Source organism: Solanum lycopersicum, chromosome 9 (genome assembly GCF_036512215.1).
Source record: "Solanum lycopersicum chromosome 9, SLM_r2.1".
Taxonomy (NCBI): domain Eukaryota; kingdom Viridiplantae; phylum Streptophyta; class Magnoliopsida; order Solanales; family Solanaceae; genus Solanum; species Solanum lycopersicum.
In genome coordinates, this window is record NC_090808.1 from 64,840,587 (window position 1) to 64,860,535 (window position 19,949).

General features: G+C 27.7%; 3 protein-coding genes and 1 long non-coding RNA gene across 5 annotated transcripts; 1 reads left to right on the forward strand and 3 right to left on the reverse strand.

Moving 5' to 3' along the window:
* Positions 1–672: 672 nt before the first annotated feature.
* Positions 673–1,150, reverse strand: LOC101256413 (uncharacterized). Its single transcript, XR_183131.5, has 2 exons — positions 890–1,150; positions 673–813 (listed from the first exon to the last, which is right to left on the reverse strand). It is a non-coding gene; the product is annotated as an uncharacterized lncRNA (long non-coding RNA).
* A 2,887-nt stretch (positions 1,151–4,037) lies between these two features.
* LOC138338646 (uncharacterized) lies at positions 4,038–6,162 on the forward strand. The gene is made up of 2 exons (XM_069289623.1): positions 4,038–4,432; positions 4,520–6,162. Exons 1-2 carry the CDS (start codon positions 4,162–4,164, stop codon positions 6,160–6,162), a joined length of 1,914 nt encoding a protein of 637 aa, XP_069145724.1. The 5' UTR covers positions 4,038–4,161.
* Positions 6,163–6,876: 714 nt separating this feature from the next.
* LOC138338245 (serine/threonine-protein phosphatase 7 long form homolog) lies at positions 6,877–9,859 on the reverse strand. 2 transcript variants are annotated; one of them, XM_069289029.1, is made up of 5 exons: positions 8,953–9,859; positions 8,675–8,854; positions 8,132–8,557; positions 7,524–8,051; positions 6,877–7,423 (listed from the first exon to the last, which is right to left on the reverse strand). In XM_069289029.1, the coding sequence occupies exons 1-5, from the start codon at positions 9,742–9,744 to the stop codon at positions 7,214–7,216; spliced, it is 2,136 nt and encodes a 711-aa protein (XP_069145130.1). In that variant the 5' UTR covers positions 9,745–9,859; the 3' UTR covers positions 6,877–7,213. The 2 variants fall into 2 exon arrangements, with proteins under 2 accessions (XP_069145130.1, XP_069145131.1); XM_069289030.1 differs by having other exon boundaries at positions 9,651–9,748.
* A 4,739-nt stretch (positions 9,860–14,598) lies between these two features.
* LOC101255829 (uncharacterized protein C24B11.05) lies at positions 14,599–17,225 on the reverse strand. The gene is made up of 8 exons (XM_004247317.5): positions 16,987–17,225; positions 16,658–16,723; positions 16,472–16,569; positions 16,319–16,356; positions 16,114–16,201; positions 15,825–16,034; positions 15,661–15,726; positions 14,599–14,912 (listed from the first exon to the last, which is right to left on the reverse strand). Exons 1-8 carry the CDS (start codon positions 17,021–17,023, stop codon positions 14,745–14,747), a joined length of 771 nt encoding a protein of 256 aa, XP_004247365.1. The 5' UTR covers positions 17,024–17,225; the 3' UTR covers positions 14,599–14,744.
* Positions 17,226–19,949: the final 2,724 nt, after the last annotated feature.

Consider the following 19,949-nt stretch of genomic DNA (forward strand, 5'->3'; position numbering starts at 1 on the left):
GATAAGTTATATACGAAGAGAAAATTAAATTCTATTATAAAATAGTAGTTATGTTCATAAATATCACGATTTTCAAAATATAAATAATAAAACTTTTTACATCTTAGTTTTAAATATTTATAATCAGCTAGTTAGTTTAAAGTGTTTGTGGATAAAATCTTAAATCATTTTTGGTACAAAAAGCAAATAATCTCCTCTCAAACTTTTAATTGGAGAAACATTAATATTGTATGAATCTCATGCAATCTTTTGATCTTCTAACATTATTTTACAATCGAAAATGAATTTTTAAAACTATCGAGAAATTTAATTTAGATAATTGTTATCTTTTCCTTATTGCTTTACAAGCTTATTTTTTTTACTTATAAATAGAGTTTATTTTATGAACTTCTTATATTATTATCTCGATGCATTCACTTGAAGTTCATGAAATTGGAGTGTCGCAATTAATAATAAAACAAAGTAAGAAATCTTAACTAGACATATTTTATAAAAAAAAAAAAAAAGCTCAAATTAATAGTATTTATTTTTTTAAAGAAATAATATATACCATTTAATAGAGGACAACATCTAATTAACTTTAACACTGAAATTTGTGTAGTTTTACTTTTTTTTTAAAAAAAAAAATCCCCGAGACATCAATAATGGACGCTGAAATATTAAAAGATAGAATTACCAAAATAAATTACTCCACTTCATTTAAATAAAAATGTATATCAATACTATATAAGGTAACAATAAACATAAGACTAAATATCATTCTTTAATAATGTGTTGAACATTCTTCCAAGCAGCTCTTTATTAGCTTCAAATCTACATAAAATTCATCAAAATACATGTCAAAAATCGAGTGATATTAACATAAATAATTATCGAAATAAAATTATACCTTCTTTAAATTTCGAGCATCGTTAAATTCTTCAGAAGAAATATGAAGTTTACATTGTTTCAAACAATCAGAAAGACAATGAGGTGTTTTGCTTAAGAGACATGCAAGTACGCATTTTGCTCTACAAGAAATTTTTTCTTCACCAATAGCTTCAACATTTGTTGAAACAATCACAATGAGAAAAATTGTTAATAGAACTTTTGTGAAGCTCATGATTTATAAGATTAGAATATGTTTTTTTTTTATTGTTGTAGCTTAGGTGTTTTGATTAAAGCAGAGTGATGTTATTATTTATAGCCAGAGTTTTCACTATAATTTATGACAAATTTGTTACTTTATAATTTGGTCATATTAATGTTTATCTTTTACCAAGCTGAAAAATAAAGATATTTAAATGTAATAATTGCAATGTGTTTGAAATGTCAAATATATGTTTAATTGCATTAATGATATTTTTGACTTAAAAGAAAAATGAGATATTTTAGATATTTGTAAAATTTAATTGCATTAATGTCAAATATGTGTTTAATTGCATTAATGACATTTTTGACTTAAAAGAAAATGAGAAATTTTGAATATTTGTAAAAATTTTCGGGGATAATGGTAAAAAATAAATTTAAAAAATGAGATTTCTGTAATTATTTTTAAATTTATAGGGAGTAATTCTAGAATTTGAGACCCAAGTCCTCGACATAAAAATGTATGTCCTGATCGTCAAATTTAACTTATTATTTTAAAATATTTTACAATCTCACTCGATTCTTAGACTTATATATATATATATATATATATATATATATATATATATATATATATATATATATATATATATATATATATATATATCAAGTGAAACCAACATCATATATATACATGATGTTGGTCTAAATTGTTATACACGATGTTGACTACACTTGTTATGATGTTATATGAGGTAAAGACAATGCTTATGGTCTCTTTGCTAGTTTACTTGGTTTATGTGGAGTTATGGGGCTTTACATGATACAAATTGTACAAGTGGACTTGGATTGGGGTTATGAGTAAAGTCTTGTGAGGTATTGATGAAATAGACTCTAAACATGAAATGTTAACTATGATTTTGTTATGATGTTATTGTTGAACATGAATATGAATATGTCTCATGATTGTTGTGATATGGACTACTATATGTTTTCGGAATGTGCATAAAGACTTTTAAAAGTGAGCTTAACATGTTTATACTAAAATGTCCCTTTGCGCATGTTTTCAAATGATTTACTTGCATATGTTTTCATGCTTAGTACATGTGGTTTGTACTATCCCATATCTCTTCTATTTTCTACACAAAGTGTAAGTTCGGGCCATTGAAGAGATTTCACTCCTTTCTTGAAGAATTTGAATTGCTATCCCCAATTTGGTGAGTCCTAAGTCCGAGGATGGAGATGATTAACTCTAGTTTCATACTTTCTTTTTCAAAGACTTTATTGTAATTTCTATTATAAGACTATTATAAGACTATTATAAGACGTATGGTAATGATGTAAGGGCTAAACCTCATTTCTCATACTCTTATGTTTAGATGGTCATGTGAGACAATTATGAATTTTATTTTGATATATATGAAGTGAAGTTGAACTTCAAATGAAAAGTTTTATGTTAACCCCTTTTTATTCTATCAATGATGCAATGATGTTAAGGGCTTGTCTAAGGTCTTTTCAAGGACGAAAACGTCGATTACAACTAGTTAGAGGGTGCTCTCCGGTCGTACCAAATTTTGTAAAATTTCATGTTGGTTTATGAAAATTTTATACAATTACAACAACATTGTTCACAACTTTCATATAAATTAAATTTCTTCAAATTTTGGATTCGAACTCTCCTTGTTGTTCCAGTTCTTTTGAGATATTACTACTTGATTATTTTTTTGTTTGTGGTTAAATCAGTTTTCAAAATTGAACTTCAAACTTCTTTTGTGTCTAACATTGGATTGAACTCTTGCTAAGCTGAAAATATCTCTAAACCAATAAAAAAAATGGGTTAAAATTGGAGTCCGAAACTCAAAGGGTAAAAAATATTAACAAAAATTCCAAAACGGTATATAAAATTTTATATAAACCAAAACGGTAAAATCGCTGCCGACGCAGCGATTTACTTCGACTGAAAAAGTAAAATCGCTGCTGAGGCAGCGATTTTGCCAAAAAAAATTTTTTTAATAAAAAAATCAAATCGCTGCTCAAGCAGCGATTTCAAAATGTTTCTTCTTACAAATCGCTGCCAGGGCAGCGATTTAACATTATTTTTTAATTTTCTTTTTTTTTTAAAAAAAATAAGGTATATCGCTGCTCTGGCAGCGATTTACGAAGAAAAATTTTTTTTTTCTTTAAAATCGCTGCCAGTGCAGCGATTTATAAAAAAAAAAAAAAATTTTGCAATATAAATCGCTGCCTTAGCAGCGATTTATAAAAAAAAAAAAATTTTTTTGATATAAATCGCTCAAAAATAAAAAAAAAATTTTTTATGTAAATCGCTGCTCTAGCAGCGATTTATATCAAAATTTTTTTTTTTTTTTTTATAAATCGCTGCTTAGGCAGCGATTTATTTAAAAAAAAAAAAAAATTTGTTATTAAATCGCTGAGCAATTTTTTAAATAAAAAAAAATTTTAAAAATGTTAACTTATGTTTATAATTTATAAGAAAATATACATTATTTTAAAAAAATTAAAAATAAGTAAATATATTTTCTTTCTAAAAAAAAATATTATATTGAATTTAAATTTAAATAATATTTGAATTCAAATAATTAATTTAAAATTAAATGAGAAAAATTATTTAATTTTTTTTTAAAACAAAATTATATACTTTTATATTTATATATATATATATATATATATATATATATATATATATATATATAAAGTGAAAAGGATCACATGACAATAGTAAAATTTATTTTTTTATCGTAAATAGTTGAAGAAGTTCACATGTAAATAGTACATGAGACTTTCAATTCTATAAATTGGAACTTATCCTTCATATTCATATTACTTTCAATCTTCCAATCTACCAACAATTTTAGGTAAAAACATTTGAATATTATGGGAGAGTCTAGCCAAAATTTCAGTCATTTGAATTGTTTCTAATCGGATTCAACTAATAGGTAAATAAAGTAATGTTTTCTTATTTCTTAAAAATTATTTTTCTTATATGTAATATATTTATATTATTATTTTTATAGGTATGATCAAATTCAAAATGCAGTGAGTTATTGTACACAAATTGTAAATAACAATGTTATGGGTGATGAACGAGTTGGTGAGTTGCACAATGATGAACCTTCCGAGCATGAATTAACAGACAGTGATGATATGTATGACGGCGATGATGATAATGTGGATAATGCACCTAATGCATCCATTGAAGATCAAAGTATTAATTATCATTCTACAGCGATTCCATACTTAGATCACACTGACGAAAATGCAGAAGATTTTATGTACACGAGAGATGACGGTTCCATTCGAACGGCACTTTGGAATTCAAACAATCCTAAACATATCCAGTCAGGTTCAATTGTTGAAAACTAAATATTTTATAGTTGTTTATTTATTTATTTATTGCATGTTGATTAATTTAATTTGTATATGCAACTAGGTATGTTATTTATGAATAAGATGCAAATGAAATCTGCAGTAAGAGCATATAGTCTTGCTATTAAAAAAGAATTTCTTTGTGATCAATCCAAAAGTAAAAGTTGGAAAGTTATTTGCAAGCGTCATGAGTTAGGGTGTGATTGGATGATTCGGTTTAGAGAGATTTCAAGCGGTATGTGGAAGACAGGAAAAATGATTGAACTGCATACTTATCTTACAGATAACTATAAGGAGGATCATTTCAATTTGAATGATAACATGATTGCCACTTCATTAATACCATATGTTATGCAAAATCCGGACATAAATATTAAGATGATCCGTGAAATTATCAAAGGAAAACATCACTATACTCCTAGTTACAGAAAAGCACAAAAAGGTCGAAGAAAAGCATTTCGAATGGTTTATGGTGATTTTGAAAGTTCATTTAAGGCATTACCTCGATACATGGCTGCACTACAATTATTCAATCCAGGCACTATTATTGAGTGGGAGCATCATTCTACAACAATGCAAGGTGAGCAAATTTTTAAATTTCTTTTTTGGGCTTTTAAACAGAGCATTGATGGTTTCAAAAGTTGTAGGCCGGTCATTTCTATCGACGGCACACATCTTTATGGTTTGTATGATATCAAATTGTTAATTGCGGTTGGAATTGATGCGAATGGAAATATTTTTCCACTTGCATATGCTTTAGTTGCACGTGAGAGTTTTGAGTCTTGGTCATGGTTTCTCAAGTTATTATGGACACATGTAGTTTGTGAACGACAAGGAATTGGTCTTATTTCTGATCGTCATCAAGGAATCTTGCAGTGCGTTCAATCTTATGATTGGTTGAGTCCACCCAACACATATCATAGATTTTGTGTTCGACACTTAAAAGCAAATTTTAATAAAAAATTTGTAAATAGTGAACTCGAAAATCTAATGTGGTTGGCTGCTACTGAGCATCAGGAGAAAAAGTTTATGCAACGGATGCAACAAATCAAAACATTGTCTCCTGCAGCATATGAATGGTTAAATGAATTTCCTTTGGAAAAATGGACGATGTATAAGGATGGTGGTCGTAGATGGGGTGCCATGACGACAAATGTGTCTGAGTCATATAATGGTTTATTGAAAAAAGCTCGGGGGCTTCCTGTGACTGCCATGGTTCGAATGACGTTCAAAGCTCTCGTTGATCGTTTTGTCGAAAGAAACAATCTTGCAATTGCATTACTTCAAAGTAATATGCCATGGCCACTTGCGATAGATAAAAAATTTAATGATTATTATCAAAGAGCTCAAGGGCACACAGATATGATGACTTACAACACAGGTGATGGAGTTTTTGAAATTCTTACTTTTGCTCATGATGGTAAAGGTGGAAATGTCCACAAGGTTACTGCAAAAGGTAAGAAATGTTCTTGTGGAAAATGGAGAAACTATCATATGCCTTGTTCGCATGCCATCAAATTTTGTGGACTTCGCGGAATCGAGCCAAAATCTTATGTAAGTAAATTCTACAGTGCAAAATATTACAAACGAACATACAGTGAGACATTTAATCCAGTGGGTGATGAAATGTATTGGCCACCAGCTCCTTTTAATTTAATTGCAAATACTGAATATTTGCGGACAAGTGGTACGCAAGGAAGAAGCTGACTTAAGAATGATATGGATATAGCTCCGGCTCGCATGACTAGAAAATGTAGTGTTTGTAAGGAGACAGGTCACACAAAGGCACGATGTCCTACTCGATTTTAAATATTTTGTATATGTTTTTAAGGTTAATGTGTTTTTATTATCTTGTTATTAATATTATGATATATCTTTTATATTTATTTGTTGACATGAATTTAATTTGTCTTCCGCATTTTAAATATTGTACGTAAAAAATAATGATTTTACCTAATATAAAAAGTATTGATTTGACTTAACATAAAAAGTATTGATTTGACTTATGATAAAAAAAAAGTGAATCCTGCAAACTTGTTCAAACATACAAAAATGTTGACAAAAAGTATTGATTTGAGATAAAAAAAAGTAAATCCTGCAAACTTGTTCAAACATACAAAAATGTTGACAAAAAGTATTGATTTGACATATGATATATCTTTTATATTTATTTGTTGACATGAATTTAATTTGTCTTCCGCATTTTAAATATTGTACGTAAAAAATAATGATTTTACCTAATATAAAAAGTATTGATTTGACTTAACATAAAAAGTATTGATTTGACTTATGATAAAAAAAAAGTGAATCCTGCAAACTTGTTCAAACATACAAAAATGTTGACAAAAAGTATTGATTTGAGATAAAAAAAAGTAAATCCTGCAAACTTGTTCAAACATACAAAAATGTTGACAAAAAGTATTGATTTGACATATGATATATCTTTTATATTTATTTGTTAACATGAATTTAATTTGTCTTGTGCATTTTAAATATTGTACGTATAATATCTTTACATTATTATTATATTACTGATTTGAACTCTATTAAAAAATAATGATTTGACCTAATATAAAAAGTATTGATTTGACATAACATAAAAAGTATTGATTTGACCTATTACAAAAAGAAAAGTAAATCCAGCAAACTTGTTCAAACATAATCTCATTACTTTGTTCAAACTTGCACGAAACAACAAAATTTACATATTTCAAAATTCGAATCTTCAGCCTTTTAGAATTAAGGTGCATAAAAAAAATTATTCTTCTGAATCCGAATCTTCTACATCTTCATTCTCATCTTCATTTTCATCTTCATTTTCAAAATCTTCCTCATTTTGATAGTGACTGCCTGTTCCACATCTAGTTGATTTGTGTAGCCTAGATGTTCTCCGAGGTGGATTTTGTCTATTAAGAACTAAATTTTGTGAAGCCCCAGCATTAAATCTTGAATCATCAAACGCAGTTACCTATAATACAATATAACATAATATAATCAAATAAACATGCAATAAAAATAAAAAAAATTATAAAAAGTTAAAAAAATTGTATGAAAATAATTATACTTACATTCGAAAAATTCAATCTTCCACCAAATGGAGAATTATGTATCGGAAATTCACGCATACCATGTTGAAAACCATATTGAGAACCACTAAATTGTGCAAACCCAGATATTGGAACCTGCGGAGTTACAAAACCAACTGTTTGCTGACTAGAAAAATTCGGATTAGTGTTAGAGGGCCCTACAGAAAAATCAAATGTGGGATAATAAGGCTCGGGAGTCGCCACATTAGTGTTAGAGGGCCCTGCAGAAAAATCAGCTGTTTCACTAGTGGTCCTTCTACCTCGACGAGCACCCTCTCTCGGTGTTGTTTGTCGTGATCGGCGAGATACTTGTACTGGTGGTGGTTCATCGTATTGAGTGGGAGGATTGTAATCATGATCAAAGCTCAATCGCGTTCCCTGAAAGGCCGCATTCATTGACTCCATTGAAATACGAGCGACTTCCGCTGCATATTGTCTCATTTCATTAGATTGATTTTCATCATTTTCAATCATCCGAGCTCGACGATACTGCATTTCATGACCTCTAGCCTATAATGAATAAACAAATATTAATAAAAAAAATTATTAAAGATTGACATAATAATTTGAAATTTATGTAATATACATACTAATGCCTCATGTCTTCCTGCCATGTGTTGATACCCTTTTTGTACAACATGTTGTGGATTTCCAATGACCATGCGGGTATGCCTCATGTACCAACGGAAGTAATCTGTTTGATCACTTACAAATGGAGGTCGAAATATACGATTTTGACGTTGTTTCCATAAATATTGTGTATAGTTAAATACATCTATATCTTCTTGTTTTATTTTTGATCGTTTATCACGCTTAAAATGATATTCGGAAAATTGGGTACACGGTCCAGGAATATGTTGTAAATAACCGAACTGTCTCACAACACGATCAACCATGTGCCACTCACGATAAATTCCATAAATCAGTGGCACCTGTGCCATCCAGACACGTTGTCCTGACCGACACCACTCAGGCAATCCATTAATAACATCTTCCGAATAAGGCTGCCAAATAAACTATAAAAAAATAATTAAGTAAGATAATTATAAAAACAACATTGGCAGAAAAAAATATATTCTTATTTAAAATAAAATAAAATATGAAAAGTATAAGATACTAATAATATTAAATACCTGTTCATCAGTTAGATTATCAAGTACATCCCTAATCACACCGATTACAGTTCGTGCCTCATTTTGATGATTTCTACGTCGCGTCCATTTACGTGCAAGTGCAGTTAAAGCCTCAAATTGATTGGTTCTTAGAGGCTTTGGCAATGGTTGCAGGGGAATAATTCTTTCCCATGCCCAAATCTACAATAAATAAATTCACCATTACTTATAATGCACTTAAATTTAAAAGTGCATATTACTAGTATATAAAAAATATTTAATCAAAAAAATATGTATACCTGCACTAAAGAGAGAAATCCACAAACTTCATTTGATTTTTTCATTGACGCACGGCATAAACAATTATACAAATATGATAATGCGGCCGATCCCCATGCTTGAGTTGACATTAAATCTAAATTTCTCATGTCAATCAAAATGTCCAAATTAATCTTATTATTAGATTTATCCGGAAATATTGATCCACCACATAACCATAATAAATATAATCTAAATCTTTGTTGAACTTCATGCTCAGTTGAGTTATCGTTAATAACTTCCAAACCTTCGATATACTCAATCAATTTATATGTTGACAATCTACTAACACCAGAAAAACAACTAGTATCGGGTAACCATCCTGTTAATTGAAAAATCATTTCTTGTCTACCTATAATCCCTAAAGAATCAGCTCCATTTAAAATTATAGGACTACCATCTACTACCATTCCGAATAAAATTTCAATATCTTGTAAAGTTATGGTAGCCTCGCCAGTTCGCATGTGAAAAGTATGAGTTTCCGGACGCCACCTTTCAATTAAAGCAGAAATTAATCCGGAGTCATACGGCACACATCCAACATCAAGAATTCCTTTAAATCTACAATTTTCAAAATATTGAAGGATGCGAGAATGTAATGGATGATATTTTAAATGTTGCCAAAATTCAATATCACCACGACGCGTATATAAGCAACATCTCTCTTCTTTTATGCTACCATTCCAAATTCCTTCGGAACGATGATGAACTTGAATTTTTAATACATCATGCTCTACTGGACCAGGATGTACGTATAAATTTGATGGATCCATATCTATACACAAAAAATAAAAATAAAAATTAACATTAATATAAGTATCAAACGATTGAATATATCAACAATATCATATAAAAGTATAAAATTAATTAAAATAAATTAAAAATAAAATAAATTTAAACTCACCTTATAAGGAAAATGCTTTTAAAAACTTTAGAAAATTTGAAGAATAACAAGAATTTTAAGATTGTGGAAGATTGAAAGTAGATTGGATTGGAAGATTGAACTACCAATTTATAGAATTCAAAGTATGAAAAATTGAAGTACCAATTTATAGAATTCAAAGTATGATGTACTATTTACATGTGAATATTTTTTTTAAAACTTACAATAAAAACAAAGGTTTACTATTGTGATGTCATCCACTTTAACTTGTGAAAATTTTCTTCAAATTATACAATAAAAACAAAAAATTTTACTATTGTCATGTGATCCTTTTCACTTTATATATATATATATATATATATATTATATATATATATATATATATATATATATATATATATATATATATATAAAAGTATATAATTTTGTTTTAAAAAAAATTAAATAATTTTTTTCATTTAATTTTTTATTTAAAAAAATTAATTATTTGAATTCAAATATTATTTAAATTTAAATTCAATATAATATCTTTTTTTTAAGAAAGAAAATATATTTAGTTATTTTTAATTTTTTAAAAATAATGTATATTTTCTTATAAATTATATACATAAGTTAACATTTTTTAAATTTTTTTTTATTTAAAAAATTGCTCAGCGATTTAATAACAATTTTTTTTTTTTAAATAAATCGCTGCCTAAGCAGCGATTTATAAAAAAAAAAAAAAATTTGATATAAATCGCTGCTCTAGCAGCGATTTACATAAAAAAAAATTTTTTATTTTTGTAAATCGCTGCTAGAGCAGCGATTTATATCAAAAAAATTTTTTTTTTTTATAAATCGCTGCTAAGGCAGCGATTTATATTGGAATTTTTTTTTTTTTTTTTTTTTATAAATCGCTGCACTGGCAGCGATTTTAAAGAATTTTTTTTTCGTAAATCGCTGCCAGAGCAGCGATATACCTTATTTTTAAAAAAAAAAAAAATTAAAAAATAATGTTAAATCGCTGCCCTGGCAGCGATTTGTAAGAAGAAACATTTTGAAATCGCTGCTTGGGCAGCGATTTCATTTTTTTATTAAAAAAAAAAATTTTTGGCAAAATCGCTGCCTCAGCAGCGATTTTACTTTTTCAGTCGAAGTAAATCGCTGCGTCGGCAGCGATTTTACCGTTTTGGTTTATATAAAATTTTATATACCGTTTTGGAATTTTTGTTAATATTTTTTACCCTTTGAGTTTCGGACTCGTTAAAATTGAGTGTAGGGTTGTTCATGGTTATGGTTACAAATCAAATCAAATCACAGTTTGAATCAGATCGATGAAAAAAACTCGATATTTGGTTTGATTTGGTTTTAAATTTTGAAAATCGATACTATTTGGTTTGGTTTTGATTTTACTAAGAAACAACAACAAAAATAATCAAATCGAACCGATAAACTAGATATATATTATTCATAAATAAAATATAAATATTTTGTTAAATTTTAATTAACTTGAGTCTTTAACTTTACCATTTTCTCAAAACCCAACACTTAAAATTTTAGCTCAACTATTACAACCCTAAGTCCAAGTCCATTAAAATTTATTACTTTAGTCTATATCTATCCTACCTCACATAAGATAGTCACAATTTTCTTAATTGAATCACTCTCTTTGTGTGTCAAAATTTTCTTAATTGAATCACTCTCTTTGTGTGATACTAACTCTTGTATTGCTTAATTGTTTAATTGAACTCACATATACATGATGTATATTCTCAAATTTTTTATAATTTGAATCAAGATTGAAAGGGTCTTTAATAAACTAGGAGAAAAATTTTGCATCTCAAAAATTTCAAAAATGGATCTTTGCTGAACAGGGAGAACAAAAAAATCTTGAATCTCAAAACTTTTGATAATCTTGAATCAAAATTGAAAGTATCTTCGATGAACTTGAAGATTCAAAAGGATACCGTTTGTCTTACAACAATTTTATCACCTTTTTATACTTCATAACTCACCTCGCTTACCCAAAATTTTTATAAAAAAATTGAATCAAATCTGAATGGTTTCTTTGTTGAACGGGGAAAGCAATTTAAAATTTTATATTTCTTCGTTCTATTAGAATTTTCGTGAAGCAAAAGAAAACTTGTTGTTCTTACAATTTCATCGAACAAATCAAAGACAGACTAGAGAAATGAAAGGTTAAGTGGGATGAAAAAAGGAGCTTCATCCAATGAGTTGCATGAATAAAATTGAAGAAGAAAATTCAATAATTAAAAAAAAAATCATCCGATATCAAATTTGCTAAAAGATAACAAGGATCAAGCAAATAAAAACATAATTAATGGGATTTATAATTAATTTTTAGACAGTATTTCCTTTTTAGTTTAACAGAAAGATTTTTCTTGTATTAAAATTAATATGTCTATAGATGACTTATGTATCTGAAAAATAAAAATTTTAAGGAATTATTATAATTAAATAAAATAGAAATATAATGTAATTTATTATTTATATTATAAAATTTATGTAAGTTATACAATAAAATATGTGAAATTTGGATGCTTCATAATGTATCTAATTCCTCAAGAAAATGTTTTTCTAAACTATCAACATCAATATGTCTCTAACCACATTGAGTAAAAAATATATTTATGGACAAATTAAGGCATCCACTGACTCATCCGATCATAATGATATCAAATGGCATAATGTGCTAACGAGTAACGTTGGTTATTAATTAAAATATAACATCAACGTCTTTGGTATTAAAAGCAACACTACTTGTTGGATTCACACCTATTTATATATTTATATCATGAAAATTATAAAGATACGATATTTGATTTTAGTATAATTTCAAATTAAAAGTTAGCTCATGAAGAGAGGATTGCTCAAGTTCATATAAGCAGACCACCAATACATTTATCAACCAAAATGACACTTTTATCACTCTAACAAAAATCTATAAATTCGATCTCAATCTGCTTAAAATTGAGGCACAATACACGGTTGTAATTGTTGTAGCCAGCTAATTAATTAGCTCATAACCACACGAAAATTTATTGATTTTCTTAATTAGCTCATAACAACACGAAAATTTAATGATTTTCTTCCTGTATTTTAAATTGAGATGGCAAAGATTTAGATGATTTTGAAATATGGAATATAATTTAATTTGAGGTGAACTCTAGTCTTCTTCTTATTCTGTCCAATCAAAAAGTTACTATTTGTGGAAGGAATAAAATCTTATTATTTAATTTGTTGTAATATTATTGCTTACACGATATATATTCTCCGCTAACATGATTATATAACTCATTCAGCTGATCTAGCCATGGTATATTCATAATTCATGTGTCACAACTCACAATGATGTATTCTTCCTTAACAACAATTTAGCAAATACAAAGATGTATAATCTTTTTTATTAAAATAATATAAATTAATAATGGAAAGAATTATTAGTTATGCATAACTTATATCGCTAAATAATAAAAATTCATCATTCTTTCTTTTTCGAGCAGTGTTAAGATTTTAATTTTATAGGTTTCAAATTTTGGAACGATGATTCAAATGTTAAATTACTAAGTTTTAGTCTTAATTATGATACATATTTAATAAATTTCTATTGAAAATAAAATAAAAAACCTCACGTTGGGGTTAATAAGTATTAAGAAGTCTAGTCTCCTAGTTATCGGAGTGTGTGAGTTATGCTCAAGACTCAATTTTACATGCTACTAGAGCATAACCCATTTCACCTGATGTCGACCCTAAATTAAATTATCCACGTTATAGATGTCCAGTTCTGAGCGTGAAGTTGGGTGTTAGAAGAAATGAAAAGTCTCACATTGGTGCATGGTTAATGAAATGCGTGATTTTTTTTATAATGATTGAGCAATCCTCCCTTTAAGCTAGCTTTTGAAGTACGTGAGTTAGGTCCAAAATATAATTTTATGATTTCTCAACGCAAATATTATTACTCTTTCTAGTTCGTATTAGTTGTTCAAACAAGGCATGTAAAGGAGAAAAATTAGACAACTAATATTGAACAGGAGAGTCGAAGACAATATTTAAACAAAAAATAAATTATTGAAGTCGGTTGAACGAAAATAGTATTCAAACAAAAATTATTGAGGTCAGGTGAACCAACAAACTTCAAGCTCAACATTATATTAAAAATCATATTAACTACAAATTATTTAGTGATAAATTAACTAAATGTATTTCGTAGTTAATTAATGCTTGTTTTGATGCGCAACGAAACATCACTATAATACCAATGATGTTTAGAGATAGGGACCTTACAAATAAAATGTTTATCTAGGCTAGTGATCAACATTAATCCATTAATTAATCATCCTTATTTGAGTATTAATGACAAACTAAATGACACCCACTGACTAGGCTGATAACGACACCAAATGATACAATATGCTTGCAATAATGTTGGTTAATTAAGAAAAATTAAAATAATGTTCACATCAACTTTAGCATTGAAAGCAACATAACTTGTTGGTTTCATACCTGTCAATCAATTTAAATAAAATAAACAAAATAAACATACTCAATTAAAAAGTTCTCCATGTATGTAAAGGCTATCTTTAATATATTGTGATCTTAAATGTTATTTTAAAATGTATAAATTGAGCTCGATTAAATTCATAAATCATACTTTAACTCCAAAGGACTTAGAGGAATATATTTTAAAATTATTGAACTTATCTTATCTAGAATGAAGACGAAAGTTTTCGAAAAAACCACTGGCTTTTCTTTTGTTATAATAATTTGTTCATAATTTTTATATATACGTAACAAGTACATTCACATACATTAAAAATTACATTATTATTATTAGGAATATGTACACTTGTACATAGATTAGTAGACTTGTTTTTTTTTTCTCGACATAGATTAAGCACCCACAGATGTAGTTGCAAGAAAGTCCATTTCACTTCTTGTACGTGTTACTTTTTGATCTTTTTCTTCTTCCTTGAACCATATTGCTGGTACTACTTGAACCAAATCAGTCACTATCTCTAATGCATAGTCAGCTTCTTTTGTCTTGGTTGATCTTCCAACCTTCGATATACGGAAATAAACACAAAAGTCAGAGTTTATTATACGTAGTCTTATTCTATATTTCTGTAATGAGATAAATATTTAATTGACGTAGATAGATAAGAGTAACAGGTAGATCTTTGTGATAAGCACTAGCTAAAATATCATCATGTGTATAACTTTTTGCATTTTCAATTACCCACGTTTTGTACTGGACAAGTCGAAGTTGTACAAAGGGGAAAAACACTTTTGTCCAAAATAAAGTCATTTTCTTGGTACTATAAAATATCACCCAACTTTTTTTGGTTTTTGATCCGTTGTCGGAAACTTAAATTGGAAATTTGATTAAATCAAATCGCATATTGCAGAGCCCATTCAGGGATGGCACATCTAACGTAATTTTCTCCTTAACCAAAGCTCGACCCCGATACAACATTTCCAGCAATGTACCACGATTCATATCGATTGTAACTAAACTTTGATTATTGAATAGAAAAACAATAAGGTCACATAGTACAATTTGAGACAACGACACAAGCTAAAATATCTTCTTGTACCTTTTTTTTTTATATAAAATAGATAATAAACTCGTAAAAGTGAATTTAATCGTGCACCACAAAATATAACCCATATCATTTTAGGGGTACGAGTTAAGTTTTAATGAGTCTGTTTTACCGTCTATATTAGCTTTTCAATCTAATTATTCGCATGATCATCTTATCTCAAAAGCAAACGCTAAACATACAAATATACAAATTACAAAACTTACCAAAACTGTTTGAAGCCCCACAGCTTTTCCAGCAGCAATGTTCTTAACATTATCATCAAGGAAGAGCTAAACTCATACAAAAAACAAAAAATTAAATCAAACTCTGAATCATATAATTAGCAAAAAATTAGTTTGAAATTTGAAAAGCAGAGTATTGAGCATACCGTGCGATAAGGATCGACCTGAGCAGCTTCAATGGCGATATTCATTGCCTCCATTGAAGGCTTCAATATCACCGGAATCTCTTCCGGCCTTGTTGCCTTAGAGAGGTTAAAATTCATCGTCTCGAAACAAATGATCTGTTCAAAACAATCCGTAATTCCCAGACGATCCAAAGCCTTCATCGCATGAATTCGATCCGAATTCGTGAAAATCTGCACATTTATTTTCAAAAATCAATTAACAGTATCCAACAGATCACAATACAATTCAACTATATATAAAACAACTTACAATTTTCCTTTGATTAATACTACGCAAAATGCTTCGTAATTGGGGATCCGGTTTAATCAAATCATACGGTAATCTTCCGTGCACATAGCTGTTGAAGAAGGGGGAAAATTGAAATAGAAACATTTTCAAAACAATAATCACAATTTTTTTTAGGAATTACGGAATCAAACTATGAGAAATCGAAAAAAAATCTCAAATATCTCACCTGTGATAATCATCGGCATCAACATCATAACCTATAGCCTGCATTATAAAAGCAAAGGAATTAAACAAAACAATTACTAATCGAAATTTGATTAAATTCAAAAGTATTGAAGAACTAATTAAGAATTAATAAGGCTAAAAATAAGATTATTACTCGTAATCCGGCAAGAGAACTGCCGTAAGTTTTGAAAAGCTCAACACGCAAAGCCGATGCTTTCGAAACCGGAAAACCGCATTTCTCCACCAGAAAATCTGTTTTTTTCAGCCAAAAATAACAGTTTCAGGTAACCGATCATATCTCATGATATTGAATTATACTTAATTTTAACAGAATTCGAACCGTCAATGTTCTTCTTCAACGATTGTCCAATTCCAGTCGCAGACGAATACAGAGTATCATCCAAATCTAAACAAAAATTATTTCAAAATATTATTCAACACAATTTCTCAACAAGTCAACAAGATGCAAATTAACTATATAATTAAAACACAATTCCACAAGCGATCGAATAAATATCAAAAAAAACTTTGATAGTCAAACAAGTTTTTCTCAAATATTTTTAATAATAACAATAATAATAATAACGTATTCCATCTAACCTCATACGTAAGACCTTATTCCTACATCATGAAACAAAAAAAATAAACTAATAGAAGAAAAAAACTTACCGAAAATAATAGAGTCAAAAGGTGAGGAAGAATCCATAGCAGAGAAAAAACAAATTCAACAAATTATAAATGCAAATATTTTTGTGAAATGATGAGTAGACACAAGAGAGGGCTTTGAAATGGGGAGGGAAAGCGGGTATTTATACAAGTTCGTAGAAGAACATAAGGGCAAAATTGGGAATATGAAAATATTTTTGATGACTCATCAGATGATAACGAATGTAAGCGGGACCCACACGCTATCCAATTAAAAACGATTATTATATCGTAAGGACAATAATGCCCATGTTAACGTAATTGACACGTTGCTTTGTGATTATTTTAATACTCGTTTCATTTTGAGAGTCGAACTAATTCAGATGTTTGAGTCACTTTAAAATTATACGAGGTAATATTTTTTACACTCAAAATTTAAAATTGAGATTTTTAATTAAAAGAGGAATAATTATATTCATGCACCTTGGTGGAAAATTTTAACCCATTAAAAGATATTTGTAAAACTTAAAAATAATAAATTTAAGAGATTAAACAATGGAAAAGAAATATAAAAATAAAAAGTAGATTAATTATTGAATGTCATGTCATGTGTATGTTCCTTGATAAAATGAGGGCCAAAGGGGAAATGAAATAACAATAAGAAGAGATTTTGGTGTGGAAGAAACAATAAAAATATTTTTGTGAATAATATTTTCTGATTTTGTTAATTTAAATGTGTAAAAAGCACTTCACTAAAGAAAAAGTTTTCCTATTAAACAAGAAATTGTGTTTTTTCCTTGTATAAGGCATAAGTATTAAGTCCATTGTTTTTACATTTATTTTAATTAGTTGATAAATATACCACCAATTTATAGTACTAATAACACTTCTAAAATGTCAGTTATTTCACATTTTTTGAACTAGTAAAATAATTTAGTGAAAAATAAGGGGAAAAATTATTTTTTATAACACAAATTTCGCATTCATATAGTGGAAACTTCCTTTAATTTGTTTCTAGTACTGGTACATCTTAAAATACTATTTTTATAATTATATTATACGTAGTCAATTTTTTCTATAACAATATAATTGGTTTCAGGATTATGAGAATTTTGTTATTTTATTTTATTTATTTCACATGATAAAAACGTTAAGTATTTTATTGCGTTCTTAATAGCTTATTACTACGCGTTTTGAAGATTATATAGGAATAAGATGCTTTACTCTTTTAATATATGGAATATTCTTTTTCTCCCAAATAATTAAAAGAACTAATATAATATTTACCTAAAGCTAAGGTTAAAATAATAGAAATTTTTTTAAAAAAAACCGCGGTTTCAGACGAACAAAACAATGATTTTAAATTAATTAAAAAAGAAAATTCTTTTGAGGGAAAACATACACAAAGTAATTATGATATCTCTTGTCATGTAGCATTCCTTGAAGTTTCAGTACACATCCATGTGAAATGTGTGTGAACTTAAATTCATATTTTTTTTTTTGATATTTTATTAGAGGACGATTAAATTCAGATTCACCTATTTAAGACTTAGTCTCAAAAACTGGTGATTTCGATAATTTTTTTTTTTTGAAATTCTTATAAATTCTAATTCAAATCCTAGATAAATTTATCATAACCATTTCATCACAATCATGTAAATAAATTCATAAAGGAAAAAAGGACACACATATCCTCGAACTATCGTAAATGATATGCAAATATCATATCATATTTTTGGGACATTGATACTTCTATCGTCCAAAAATTAAAGTATATATACCCTTTATACTAACAGACATATGTATGTCATAATCTTATCCAGCTATTCGATATTTATTAAATATCGAATCGACGGATAAGATTATATTACGTGTCCCCATTTAGTCTTCCATTAAAGTGAAAAACATATACGTTCTAGTTAACTTTTGAACGACAAAGACGCTAATATTCTAAAAGTATAACAAATAATACCTACATATAATTTATAATAATTCCAAATATATTTATCCTTTTCCATGAAAATTAGTGCAATCGCAACCCACTACTTCAGGCTGATAACTTTTGCCAGTCCATTTAATCTTTGAAACAATGGGTTAAAAATATTCCATGTTCTCTTGTTTATATAATTCTTATTCATCAATTACAATATTTAAAGTTTCGTTCAATAACTTATTAGTTCACTTTCATATATCAGAAATATCACTATTTTTTACTGTTCAAAATTATTATTCATTATTTAAGGTAAAATAAAATTTCAATATAAATATTATTATGATCTAAATTTGAATTCTATTAAGAGGTCCATAAAAAATAATAAATTATTATAAAAAAAACATCAAGATAAATACGTATTTTACAAATGACTATATTAGTTCATCCTATTTCAAACATGTATTTGGAGCCAATGAATTTTGAATGACCTCCCTCTCTTTGTATAAGTCAAACATCATTTCTTTATCTTCATATTTTCAACATCTCATATTTCAAAAAATAAAATTAATATCTCTAAAAATATCATATCATACATTAAATTATTTTAATAATAACCAAATATTCCCCTCCCTTGTCTTTTTCCACATAAAAAAATCTATAAAATGCTAACCACAAAATATGATCTGATTTTTTTACATAACACACTAGTCTATAAAATGTTTCATTATGCTTTAATAAAATCTATTGAAAATATTTCATAAATCAAATTTACTCACAAGGGATGCTAATAGCTTGTTAGTCTATTGATTTGTTTTCTTCCTTAACCTTAATTTTCAATATATAAATACACTATTATGAGCGTAGAAAAAAAAAAGAAATTTTCCGACATTAGATAACAGATTTAGAATTTATAATAGAGAAAAATGTTGGATGTTCTACATCCCTTAAATAATAAATTGTAGCACAAATTAAAAAAAAAGTTTATCTATTATGTAAGTTATTGTTGTAATTTATATCTATAAGTGAACATATTTCTACTATATCTTCAATTAGA

Excerpts from the sequence above, each read along its gene's own strand:
- LOC138338646 (XM_069289623.1), top strand. The coding sequence starts at position 4,162 with ATGGGTGATGAACGAGTTGGTGAGTTGCACAATGATGAACCTTCCGAG. Across the intron at positions 4,433-4,519 it reads TCCTAAACATATCCAGTCAG|GTATGTTATTTATGAATAAG; the intron begins GTTCAATTGTTG and ends ATATGCAACTAG.
- LOC138338245 (XM_069289029.1), bottom strand. The coding sequence starts at position 9,744 with ATGGATCCATCAAATTTATACGTACATCCTGGTCCAGTAGAGCATGAT. Across the intron at positions 8,558-8,674 it reads ATAATCTAACTGATGAACAG|TTTATTTGGCAGCCTTATTC; the intron begins GTATTTAATATT and ends ATTTTTTTATAG. Across the intron at positions 7,424-7,523 it reads GAAGATTGAATTTTTCGAAT|GTAACTGCGTTTGATGATTC; the intron begins GTAAGTATAATT and ends ATTGTATTATAG.
- LOC101255829 (XM_004247317.5), bottom strand. The coding sequence starts at position 17,023 with ATGGATTCTTCCTCACCTTTTGACTCTATTATTTTCG. Across the intron at positions 16,202-16,318 it reads GATGCCGATGATTATCACAG|CTATGTGCACGGAAGATTAC; the intron begins GTGAGATATTTG and ends CTTCTTCAACAG. Across the intron at positions 15,727-15,824 it reads AGGTCGATCCTTATCGCACG|CTCTTCCTTGATGATAATGT; the intron begins GTATGCTCAATA and ends GTATGAGTTTAG.